Source organism: Struthio camelus, chromosome 2 (assembly GCF_040807025.1).
Source record: "Struthio camelus isolate bStrCam1 chromosome 2, bStrCam1.hap1, whole genome shotgun sequence".
Classification (NCBI taxonomy): Eukaryota; Metazoa; Chordata; class Aves; order Struthioniformes; family Struthionidae; genus Struthio; species Struthio camelus.
This window is the reverse complement of record NC_090943.1, coordinates 128,597,497-128,611,037: the sequence shown is the minus strand read 5'-3', so window position 1 is coordinate 128,611,037 and position 13,541 is coordinate 128,597,497. Positions and strand designations below refer to the sequence as shown.

At 35.9% G+C, this 13,541-nt stretch overlaps 1 protein-coding gene across 6 annotated transcripts in view; it reads left to right on the top strand.

Annotated features, from left to right (window-relative positions):
• HNF4G (hepatocyte nuclear factor 4 gamma) overlaps positions 1–13,307 on the top strand; it is a 63,183-nt gene extending 49,876 nt beyond the window's left edge. For all 6 annotated transcript variants that reach the window (XM_068932471.1, XM_068932475.1, XM_068932474.1 and 3 more), the window contains 7 exons: positions 640–746; positions 4,167–4,322; positions 6,536–6,623; positions 8,723–8,875; positions 9,052–9,288; positions 9,769–9,891; positions 10,322–13,307. In XM_068932471.1, the coding sequence (XP_068788572.1) occupies positions 640–746; positions 4,167–4,322; positions 6,536–6,623; positions 8,723–8,875; positions 9,052–9,288; positions 9,769–9,891; positions 10,322–10,440 (983 nt within the window). In that variant the 3' untranslated portion in view covers positions 10,441–13,307. The remainder of the gene's footprint in view (positions 1–639; positions 747–4,166; positions 4,323–6,535; positions 6,624–8,722; positions 8,876–9,051; positions 9,289–9,768; positions 9,892–10,321) is intronic.
• The last annotated feature ends 234 nt before the right edge of the window (positions 13,308–13,541 follow it).

The following is a 13,541-nucleotide window of genomic DNA, read 5'->3' as shown; positions in this document are numbered from 1 at the left end:
ATCCGCAGTCTTTTCCACCATGATTTTTGGACTCCATAAGGAAAAACTTAGCTGCTTGGATTTTTTTTGATTTTTTTTTTTTTTGATTTGGCTAATATTTTGTAAACAGCCTTGGAATGCAGTGTCCCTGAGGACTGCATGAGATTACAGCCTTAAAATTATCTTACTAGTGGATTAAGTTCATTATTCATTCCCGTTTCAGTGTTTCTGGCAAAAAAAAGCAGAAGTAGGGCTTTCAGAATTTCTTTGATTCAGACATTTTGTCAGTGGTGGTGCTGTACCTCTTGACCTATTCAACAGTCTAGAGATGTCGATTTCTACCACAAAACCTCGTTAATTAAAGTGAGTAGAATGGCAAAACAAGCAAATGACAGATTGTGGTCAAGTTCAAAGGAAAAAAGATGGGATTGTACTGCAAAAGTACAGATAATTCAGTATCTATCCATAATTAGTTATACTAATTAATTATAAGGAGCGTAAATATCTATTGTCATTCCTTCTCATTGCTCAGAGGTAAAAATATAAGGTCTTTCTTGAATGTCGTACATTTTTATTTCTATAGTTATATGGTAAACATCTGAAATGATATTGTGTGGCACTGTCTGCAAGTAAATAAATCAGATAATTGTTATTTTTCAGCTGTACAAAATGAACGGGACAGGATAAGTACAAGAAGAAACACTTTTGATGGCTGCAACATTCCCTCTATTAGCACGCTGTCACAAGCTGAGACACTCTCCCGTCAGGTAGTGAGATCTATCACAACATCGTTTAATGATTTTAAGAGCATTTTTTCTGTAGTTAAATACTTTTCAGTTTCTCATTGTATTAATTGCAATTATTGGGATTATGTGGGTATTTTTCTTCCAAAATGCACCCATCTTCCTCTTCCCAGTGGAAGAATGAGTAATAGAATATATTGTTAAAAAAAAAGTCAATAAAGAAAATTCTACCTTTGTCTGGGACAATATGTCCTAGGCGCCTTCTGTTCTAAAGCTTTATAATCTTGCTGCTTTTAAATCAGGTTTTGTCTCAGGCAGCTGGTGGCGTCTGTCTGTTCCTTGAATCTGGGTTTTCCATGAAACATTAGGGGAAAATTGTCCAAAGTCATTACTTTTCGAAGGGGTGTGGACACTCATTTTCTTACATTCCTTTGAAAATCCCTTTTTTAATATCCCTCGACATTATAAATAAGGCAAACAGAAGTATTCCACCTGCAGACTCTATTCACGTGTCACTTTTAAGTTTTCTTTGTCTCATATGAACTTGATTTTCCTTCCCTCCCTCCTTTTCAATCAATTGGTGAATGGAACAGTCTCCAGTCCTTTTCTGCAACTCAGATAAATAATGGCCATTGATTCTGCATTCTTGCACCTCTTGCTAACTTACTTAGAATTTAACTGCCACTTTTATGATTTCATGCTGACTGATTTACAAACCCTCAAATGTTTTGTAATCTTGTGCTTTGTCAGCCTCTCTTCTAAGGTGGAACTGTCTCTAAAAGAATTGATGCAGGAATTACTGGGTGATATTCTTTGGCACATATTATATGTCACGGCTGTCTAGATGATCGTAATGTTCCTTCCTACCTTTCATACCTATAGAGAATCTATTTTCACCTCCTTATAATTCTTTGAACCTGCTTATTGTACTTGTTTTGTGTTACTCCCTTAATCATCTCCAGCTGACATATGTACTTCAGGAGTAAGCACTGTCTTAAACAGAATTATATCTTCAGCCTTTCCTGCCACAAAGATCTTTTCAGGCAGCAGACTCCTGGCCTAAAACATCACCTTGCATATATGAAATGTTTTATACTTATAATCTGGTTATGCTGTAGTAGGAGAGAATTGTTCCTCATATGCCAGGCAAATATGAAGGTACACCCTTGGCCTCAAAGATCAAGAAGTGACATTAACAGGATGGGAAAGTAAAGTCTGAGAATTCTGTTTTTCTCTCAGTCTGTAGGCCTGTAGGCTGAGTTTAGTCATGAGGAGAGACTTGGAGAAGATGGTAATGTCACAGGTCTGGCCAAATCCTTCAGTTGTGAGAAATAAGGAAAAAGGTGTCATTTTTCCCTTTTTAAACTTCCATATTGAAATAAAGAAAATAAATGATTTTGTCCTTGAAGAGATCTTACAGGAGTAAATTGTCTGAGTTGTTTTACTACAAACCCAAGAGAGGCTTCCAGGATTACACAGATATGAAAGGGACATGCTGGAATCTCGCAGGAGCAAAGACGTGTCACTGATACTGTCAGAACAATAGGGATGTAGTGCTACAGTATAATGTTCATGAAATCAGAGACTTTCATGATGCACCCCAGAAATGAGGGACAGGCTAAAATAATAGAGAAATAGGAAGAGGAGCGCTCATAGTTTCATCTCCTTCTGTGGTGATGCAACCGTAGGAGTTCATGATGAAACTAATTTGGATGACTTCTGTGGGAGTCATCCAGTGAATCCCCAGAAAAAAGTTCACCAGGTAATGTCAGAGCAAAGACCATAATTTGTCCTATAATATATAATTTATAAAGATACATAGCTTTGGTTAAAAGATATTGAATGATGAAAATGTATTAAGTTCTTGAATCAGTAATTCTAATGATTAAACAAACTGGCTGTTCTTTGCCATCTGCAATTAATTTCTAGTTGGTGCACCTTGCTGTGTGTTTTTCTGGTAGATTAGAGAGCCTTGTACTATTAGAACCCTCTTCTCTCCTTAGGTGCTTTTGAATCATGATCAAGACTGCTCTTGCTCTTCTAGAAAAAAGTGAAATATATTGAATTTCTTTACTGCTTTACTGTACTGCAGGTTTTCTAGACTAAGTCATTCTAGTAGCGCTTATCTGAATGACACTCAATTTTTTCGACTTCCTTTTGGTAGAGTATGTGCCAAAAATGAACTCATGATTACAGCAGGGATTTCACAAATGCTCTGACAATAGTCAATATCTCTAACCTTTTTCTACATGATAAACTTTTTATGTATCTGAAGATTTTTTTCACCGGCCTAGCTTCTGTGTTCCCATGGGAAATAATGTTCAGCTGGTTAACGACCATTAATATCTATTTTTTTCAGTGTTTTAGGGTACTGAATTATGTAGGAAACACTGAGCTTTAGTTCAGAAGTGCAGCTCCTTTGACCATGCAAAGATAATGGGATTTCACCATGCATCCCACTGGGGGGATTTAACATGGATCTGAAAGTGAGGAGGATCTGGTAGGAATTAACATAAATAATGTCGACCATCCTGAAATTTGGAGGGACACAGTACTGCAAGACCAAACTAATTTTTTTGGATAATCAAGCCACAGCAATTCCTAAGGATGCTTTAGTAAAAAGTCTGTAGGGTGAAACTCAGTTTTGTAGGCCTTGTGCAGGTTTTTTCCTGGTGTGATAGAAAAAGGACATATCTAACTGCAATGTGATCTCCTTTTCTCAGACTTGGTTTTATCTTAAGTTGCCTTTCCTGCCTGGCTTAATAGCAAGCCTAGTATTGTTTTTCCTTGAAAAGTCATTAAGAATTTCAGGATTTGGCTCAGTAATTATATCAAAATGCACCAGCTTCAGACCCAGAAGGATATTGCTCTGTTCTTATTTCAAAGAATGTTATGCACTGCAGGTGTCCTGATGCACACTCACATTCACTGCACTCACTGAAACATCTCAGGCCTCAGTCTGTCTTGCTGCTTCATCACCACACACCATTCTCCTCTAGGCATTGAAAAGCCCCTATTTTACCTTTTAAAGTTACTTATACTTATGTTTTCACTAAAAGAATATACTACCCCTCTCTCCCTTCCCTTAACTTTACTGCAAGCTCCTACGAGCCCCATCTAAAGTGAGGTAAATGTCAGACATTTTAAAAGCAAAAAAATAATACCTTCTTTCCGCCAAGCTCCAAAGTAGTGAGGGCTTTGGTGCCTTTAAAAATAATATCTTGCAATGGAAGATCTTGTAATTCTTAACATAGTTTAATATGCACTATAGTAACGAGAAATAAGATTTTATAATATACATCCAGACTAATGGTGTGCATGGTCAAGGAATTTCCCAATAGTTTGCACAATTGCTGCTGTAATTTTTATTAAATATACTGTTAACTAGTGAAAATGCAATTATATGAAATTTAACATTGTTCATTTTTCTCTCAATATGGCCAGATCTCAATCTCCAGTCCTGGTGCTAGCACTGACATAAATGTTAAGAAAATTGCTGGTATTAGTGATGTCTGTGAATCTATGAAGCAACAACTTTTGGTCCTGGTGGAATGGGCTAAATATATTCCAGGCTTCTGTGAGTTGCCATTGGATGACCAGGTATAGAAGGAGACCAATGAAAGAACTTTAATTACCATTCTATTATTTCTGTGATATTTAAAATTATGTGTAAACACTCATTTTTTATCAGCTCAAATAGAGAAGATGTTAGCCCCCCCATTTTAAAATTGTTTTGAAATAGGACCCCCACAAAAATATAGAAGCCATCAAAATAGACCTAGCATGTTAAAAAAAGGAAGCAAGTCTTCAACAAACCAGTATATCTTTCAATGTTTTGTGCTTTATTACTTGTTTAGAAGGAGAAATACAAAGCTACCAGGCAAAAACTGAAAAAAGAAACCTATAAAAATACCATCTCTTTTCCAACTTTGCAAAACATTTCATGTTCACCTTTCATTGCAATAAGGTTTTAGTCAGCATGTTATTGAATTCGAAGCATGTTTTCTGTACTTGTAAAAAATAAAAGCCATTAGAATCCTGAGCAAATGTCGAACATATATTGATGACAATCTATAGCAAATAATCTTTCATATAATATAATGCACCAAAATTATGTTAAATATAACAAGAACATGAGGAGAAAAATCATCTAACCTTGAAGATTCTTAAGGATTTTTATGACAGAGGTCTGACATATCACCACCTCTGTGATACACCAAATGTTCACTGGCTTTCAGAGTAAATTATAGTGAGACGTTCAGAACCTCTGTCTTCATGTTGCAGTAAGCAGTTCTGTCACTAGCCAGCTGGGCAGAAGGTTAATTCATGGCTACGAATCTCCTGATTCGGGTCCTCTGAAATCTTTTTCAGCTTGAGATGACTCTATTAAATGGCACTATGTCATTCCTCCTCTTTGTCTCTTCAGTCTCTCATTTTTTAACAAAATCCTGTGAAGAGGGTTGGATCACCCTTGGTTTTGAGACTCAAGCTGAGATCATTCACTCTTATACTCTTCTTCAAGAATACAGAGGTATTTCAGACCACAGGAGACCTCTCAAATTAGGATCTTGACAATGCCTTTGCAGAGCCACAGAATATAAGATATGTGTCCAAGCTCAAGATAGTGGAATGAATTAAAAATCTGTTGCTCATGTAAAAGAAATACTACTCGATCTTTAAACGCCCTGTTTCCAGTTGTTTCAAGCAATAAATACTCATATTTCCACTTGTTAAGATGGAGTGAAGGAATGGGAAAAGGATCAGACCTCATGAAAAAGTTAGTGTCTGTATTCTTTAAGAAAAAAAATATATATATATCGGCTGATATATATATCAGCTTAGAAAGATAATAGGTAACAATTTAGGCTGAAAAACATGCCAGCATTGTTTAAAAAGTACATGTGGGGAAATATTTCCAAACTTTAAGTACCTTAGAAAACCTGATACTTTGTTACTTAGGTGTTAAAACAAATGATATTTCTGTATTTGTGATAAGCTCTTTCTAACAGGTATTATGCATTCAGATATCCAATAAATTGTCCGGTTTTGAGCAGATGATTCTTGACCTTGAAATCAACCTGTTTTACAATCATAGAGCAAGCCAAAGCAGATAAATTAGCTCTACTAAGAGTCCACTGAGAGTGTTGAAAAGTCTTAAAACATCACAGAATCACACAATAGGTTAGAAATTTAGGGAATTACTTGCAGAAAGAGAAGTTCCATGAGAAAATAAAGGTCAGTGCTAAAGCTTCAAGCAGACATTAAAACCAAAGGGAAGTAACTAGATGACAGAGTAAACCAGTGATGCTATTTTTAACTGCCTTCCTGATATGAATCATATTTCTTCTTTGTTGACTGTTGTGGATACCTTAGCATATCTAGCTTTGTTGGGAAAAATATTTTTTTAAGTAAAAACATCACAGGTTTTTGGTTCAAGGTGAGAAAAATAAAATACTGATAGTGCAGAATTTATCATAATAGCTCATTCAAGCCCACTGGAGTCTTTAGTATCAATTTAAAATTCCAGAGCAAATTTTGTTAAGGAAATAGGGACTAGGAAATAAATGCAAATATTGTATTTATTGAAAAGTATTTTGAAAAGCCATAAGTTTAAAGTCTAGACCAAATGCTAGAAGTGACAATGTATGACAATTTAATTTTACTGTACTATTCAATACAATGTTACAAAGAGAAGGTTTTAACATTAATTTATATTTTTTACTTTATGTTCACTGCAATATACCTCCTCATTTCTCTTGTCCCTGTTGGAACTTATTGCTTTATCTTCTAATGAGTGCGCTGTTTTTTTTAAGGTTGCCCTGCTAAGAGCACATGCTGGGGAACATCTGTTGCTTGGAGCAGCAAAACGGTCCATGGGGTATAAGGACATTTTACTTTTGGGTAAATATTGGTTCTGTTTTAATTAATAGTAATGATACTATATTACACCAGCAACCATGTAATCATGTAAGTGGGGCAACTGTTACTGGCACAATCAAAGCAATGCATTCTGTGGATGCTAAGTAGTTATTAATGACATCATGTCATGTGCTGTGTTCCAGCAAAAGCAGGTGGACAGTTTCCTGTGAATTAAAACCACAGAAGGTTTATTGGATACCAAAGGCCACAGCTTAGAGAGTTCTTGGCAAAATGTCTCCTTATGTTAGCATCTTTTCTGTCACCTTTGTCCCGTTAGAAATAAATAAAAAGCTTTCATTTAAGAGAGAATCAGCCAACCCATGGCTCATGTGCTGAGTTCAGTCTTGGTGGATAATGTTAATCTGGCTTTTTCCCAAAAGCCCTTCTGACATAGGCTGCAGGCTAGAAGAACTGTTCGGATACAGTTCCCTGTAACTCTCTTTCCCAAGGGCCTTCTCCCTCCTGCCTTGCCAGGCACCGTGTGGCCATGATGTAACCAGCAGGCAGGCCCCAGTCATGCGAGAGGTGAGCCCATTCATGGCACTGCGATAAGTCTCATGTGCGTCACAGACCATGAGACAAGCATGTTCTTGGTCACTGAAGGGACCTCCTTGTCCGATTGTAGACTGAGGGCATGCCTTTTCATAAGAAGAGGACATCACCACATGGTGGATGCATATTTTCCATTCATTCACACAACAGAGATGCAGAATCATATGATATGTGTGTCTGTGTGCATAGTAATATGATGAACACTTATCCAGTCATTTGCTAGCGTTATCAGACAGTACTCTGTCAGTTTGAAAGCACCCTGCCAAAAATGTTTTCATTAAACGCAGTAATTTGTCTGTTTTGTGAGAAAGTGTGTAGGTCTTCTTGGAAGGGATCTTTGATGAGAGCCGAGGATATGCAGAGTATGGACTCAGACTAGTTTCTTCATTTGTGCTGTGGTACAAAGGGATTCTCCCCTGCTTGTTCTACTTCCTTTTCCCGTCTGCCTTTTCACAGGTCTAAATCAATTTGAGTTTACTTTTATGCATATGATAGCACTGAAGAGACAGGAAGGGCTTGCTCTGGAGATATTGCTTGCATCATCAATCTTTTCAACTTAAAAACTATAAAGATAACTTTTTTTGTTCTAGTTCTTTACTTAGATGCAGTTTTACTGACAAAATTAGCAAAAACAAAAAAATATTTCTAGTTTTATTGGGACTAATAGGTAGTAAGGAAAAATAATGAGCAATTAATAACCAGGTATTTATAGTCAGCATCAGCAGGGTAAATACATACCGCAAAAAGAAACAATTTGAGGTACTAAGGCTTATCTCTGGAACCCAGAGGTCGACATCTGTATAGCTCACAAGTCATTTTGGCATGGATTCGTTTGACATTATCATTGAGTTTTCTTCCTGAGAATTGTTTCATGGCTTTTAGAAACTCTGTGGCTTTCCCACTGCTGTCATGTCTTATGTTAGGTGACTTTTGGACAGTTGTCAAATTAAGATGTCGTGCTGAGGTCACACCCTAAATGGAAATTTAAAATGAAAGTACGAAGGGAAGTCATTCATTCTTTACTGAAATTTTTCTGATGTTTTCAGATTTTATTAGGAGTAACAGAAGCATCTGTTAGTAAAAAAAAGCATTGCTGGCATCTTTTCTGAAGGAAGGCTTCTTTGTCCGTGTGACAGATTCTGGTCAATCGTCCTGAGGTATAGCATTTTTATGAGGGAAGAAGAAATTTAAAATCAATTTAATGCTGTATTTATCTTTTACGTAGACATGAAGGCCTACTTCATCCATGTTTGTACATTCAAATATGGACCTCAGTCCTGTGGACTAGTCAGGACATGATGACACATACACATGCACAGATTATTTTGAGGGTGAGAGCTGTATTTTCCCCATATGCTATATTTTCAAAATAACAGTTCTTGTATGGTATGAAGGAGAGTTATTGCATGAAAAAAAAAAGTTTGACAATTTGATTATGCAGAATGAGATGTGCTTTTGAAATGTGCTTCATCACTTTACATTAAATGTTTGAGACATCAATCTGTATATTGGTATTTTTTCTCTCCAAGGTAACAATTACATAATCCATCGCAACAGTTCTGAAGTAGAGATCAGCCGAGTGGCAAATCGGATTCTGGATGAACTAGTTCGACCCTTCCAGGAAATTCAAATAGATGACAATGAGTATGCTTGCTTGAAAGCAATTGTGTTTTTTGATCCAGGTACCTTTTTCAAAATATCTGCTAGAATTATTGTACGTGTGATTACAATGAAAATAATTATTGTTGATGTAGCATTGCTCACATTGTCTAGCTGAATAGAAAAAAAAAGAAAAAATGTAATATGATCCTCCCAAATCGTAACCTGCTTTAACTTGAAACTTTTCTGATTTCTTAAGATGCAAAGGGCCTGAGCAATCCTATCAAGATTAAGAACATGCGATTCCAAGTCCAGATCAGTTTAGAGGATTACATCAATGACCGTCAGTATGACTCCCGAGGAAGGTTTGGAGAACTTCTGCTTCTACTGCCTACACTCCAGAGCATCACCTGGCAAATGATTGAGCAAATACAACTGGTCAAACTATTTGGAATAGTTAAAATCGACAGTTTGCTGCAGGAAATGTTACTAGGAGGTAAGTTAACAACATTTTAAGTTTATCATGTTATGTTGGATTTACTGTATTGGGGTGTTGAGTGAACCATGATGTAAGCACTTCAACCACTTGGCAGTTGACTGAGCTTTGGAGTCATATAATTGTTATCTAAAGTCCTCTTGTCTTGTCTACTCACCGTTTCCTCACTCATATCCTCAAACTGGGCTGTGTTTTTCTCAGACATCATTGCTGGTCATCTAGAGATACGATTCCCTAGGCAGACCGAAGAATCCACACAGATATTTTATGAAATTCAGTATTAATGCAGTCAAAGCAGTGAAAATAAACACAGCGCTTAATATGGTTGAAGTCTGGTTAAATTGTTTAATGAATACCCAGAGGCAATTATTCAAATTACCAGTCAAAATATTTACTTTACAGAAATGTAATTATTGCAGTATAATTTGCTGACAATACCATGCTCTTTTGAATTGATATGTGCTCATGTTATTTTTGCAGGTACTTCCAATGATGCCAGTCATCTGCATCACCCAGTACATCCTCACTTAACCCAGGATCCGTTAACTGGCCAAACTATCCTCATAAGTTCAATGTCTGCTCCTGTACATGCAGAACAGATCTGTAAGTAATTGCGAGTTAGCCTTCTGTCATTACATTTCACTGTTATATTTAAATATGTTAATTACAATGGTGGCCTGTCAATGCTTGTAGAGTTATTTCATTGTCATTCGTAGTATTAAAATAATTGTGCGCTGAAGATATAGGCATATAAACAGTGCTAAACAAGAAGCTTTGACTTGAATTTAATCTAGTTTTAAAAGTTCATCACCATTCCAATTTTATCATTGGTTTCACATGCACAATTTTTAATAAACTAAAAATTCTGATAGTTAAAATTACCTATCTACCTAACATGCCAAGTGTAAAAGAACTTACTTTTGGGACACTAGCATGTATATGTGGATGCAGATTTGGGACACTAGCATGTATATGTGGATGCAGATTAGGCCAGAATATAAAAATTTATAATTGTCTCTGAATTCTTTTTCAGCAACTCCAGAAACTCCCTTACCTTCCCCTCCTCAGGGCTCTGGACAAGAGTACAAAATGTCTACAAATCAGGCTTCAGTCATTGCACAGCAATCTATTTTGAAACAAAAACCATTGTGATAATGTTTCTCTCTCTCCATCTCTCTCTCCCTCTCTCTGTCTCTCTCCCCCTTTCTTTCCTTCCCTCCTTCTCTCCTTTTTATGCACTAGATAAATTGTTAGGACACATGCACATTTAATATCTCAGGATAATAAAGGAGATTATTCCCTCAGCAGCTGCTACTGTGGGTGTTTCTCGTAACTTTTCTTTCATGATTCAGAAAGTAATACTGTTCTCACTGCAACATACAACTGTAACTGTGGATACTGCAGTCTGAGAAATATGTATAGAGGCTGATATTATTTTTAGATCTTTTAACTACACAGATTCATTTTTTATTTCCTATTTTAGTTGTCATCTTAATATTATTGTTTTAGTTGTGTATATAATTTTTTTCACTGTGACTGAACTGGTTAGTGCTTTTTTAGCTGTGAATAGTAGACATGAAAAAATGGGTTAATCAAACACAAGCCAAGATTCCTTAAATAATAAGACATTACAATAGATAGAAGCATTAAATAAAAAGGAAAAAAATGCTTAAAGGACAGCAACACCCAATTCATTTAAAAAATCCTGATATGGAAGAACTGTATGCTTCAACTAAAATTTCAACAAAAGGTTTGAATGCGTTAAATAAAATTCTCCTGTCTTTACCTATTTGCTTGAATGAATCAAAGGGCCTGCTACACGCAAATATGTTTGAGGTTTTGCATACACTAGGATGTCTATATTAGTCAATTAAACAGTGCCAAGATACGGGTGCAGGTGCCAGTAGGCTAGCATTTATATTATTAAATTGTAAAAATGGGGCCTGCTATGTATGGTCAGGGCTAACTAATACTGTCCCAGTTTTGGGGCATGCTTTGCAAATTAGGCTAGTGTAGGGACACTTTTCACTAGGCACTTTGGGCACAGCCACCTTCCTTTTGGGGCTCAGAGAGTATAACAGTTTGAATATGTTCAGACCATGCCACTTGACCTCAGGGCTGGGGAGTAGACTTTTTATTGTTTAATTTGCTATTGTAAATGTAGTCATTTTGTTTATTTGCCTAACAGGCTGGTGAATGCATATTTTAGCAATCACTCTAAACTTTACCTACAGAGTAGTTATATTTATGTAGTGATTATGTGTCTGGAGAGAAATGACCTACTAACTAAAGAGGCAAACACACAAAAGTTTCAGCTCTCTGTGTTCCTGGTTTGAGCCGTGGTATTTCAAGCCAGAAGTCAGCCAGCACACTAGTTAATTAGTCTCTGGATTTCAAACTCTTACAGTTTTCATAAGCTTACGATGAACCCTCTGTTTAATGTGATGAGCCCCGTTCAGCTCCTCTTCCTCCCTTTGCAGTTTGGGGGGATCCAACAGTGACTAAACTTCTCTGTCTGGAGTCTATAAAAACCCATCTGGATTTGCACCCTTTGTGGATTTCACAAAGGAGACCTTGTGACACATGCTCACTTGGGCGTATGTTCACTCATAGTTAGAATTTGTGAAAATGATATATTCTGATATATAAAGTGAGTCTATTCTTCATGCAATATTGATATCATAGGAAAATTGCCACTTTGCACATTTTTATTTATTCCAGGCAGCAGTGATTTTCCCTTTGTGCTTTAAAGTAAACCTTCTTCCTAGAAGCTGTGTAATAGAGCAACAGGGAAACAAGAAAGAATAACCTTTTGTGGCTTATTGAACTATTGAAATGAAAAAACAAACAAACAAAAAAAAACAAACAAAAAACCCACTAGAGTCAGAAACTCTGCAAGGCGAGATGATCATCCTGAGCCAGACAGCTGCATTAATCATAGCATCAGAAGTTCATACATCTACCATAGCATAATTAAACCTATGACTTTTAAAGTTATTCAAACAAACTGATTTGATCCTAGAGATACTTTTTCTCAAAGAGGAAATGCAACAGAGTAAATGCTGTGCTGATCTGGACATTCAAGAGGCTTTAATGAGAATACACTTGCCATCAGGTAAATGCTGTGTTTCTTTATGTTATTTTGAAGCAGTTGCTATTGAACTTAAATCTGTGTAAAGTAGCTCTTAATATTTACCTTTTGCTTTTTAGAGGTTTTTTTTGCAGAAAATGCTTTTCTTTTTGTTGGTTACTTTTTATTTGTTGTCAATTCGTTGCTCCTTTTTCAAGGCTCTTTTAGCATGAGTTTTTATGACAGAATAAAGTACAAAAGTTTGGCCATTAAGTTTAAGAGGATCAGGACTGTGCTATTTTTAGAAGTAGGCCACCAGTGCTTTTTGATGAAACACGTATAGCATGCATGAAAGCTAACTGACTGGAGTTACTTTGTGTATTTGTCATAGAAAGAATATTTGTCCCCAGCTGGATCTGCATGCCTTTCCTGGATTGGGTTAATTAAGTCAGATGCTTAAACACGGTAATATTTGTCTGGCTTAAAACATTCGAATGGAAATAAAGTTAGTCCATAAGTTGGCCACCTCTGCCTTATATAAGTAATGCACAGAGTAGCTTACTGGGTTTGGTTTTCGGACTGTAGTTTAGATATCAGATGTACAATAAAATGCTTTCACACACTGCCAAAATGTACTGGATGAAACATACTTTATTATTTTATCTTACTAAAAGCTGTATCTATTTTGTATGGTATATTACATTTTTGAATAAGAACACACCACTGTAATTTATTGGGAAAAGCTGATTTATTTTATAAATGTAACATTATTTTTGTAAATGTAATTATGCAAAATCAAAAATGATTAGCTTTGTTAAATAGTAAATTATAATAAGATGTAACATTGTATGTTTTTTGTGTTGAATATTTGGAATTGAAATGGTTGCTGGAAATGTTTCAAATGGACTGTTTTTCATCAAAGCTCAATAAAGAAAAATGAATGATCTAAATGTCACATTTGCCTTTGGAAATTTTTTGACTATTTACATAAACAATGATGACATTTTATATTGTTTATCTTATGAATAACTATAAAACTGTAACATGCTTTCATCTCTGCAATATTGAAATCATACGAAAGAATACAATGGCAACATTTTAGCTGATTCTACTATTCATGGCTAACTATTATATAGGTATAGTTTTCAGTTTTTAGTTTTGACTCAGAAAAGAATTCAAGCAC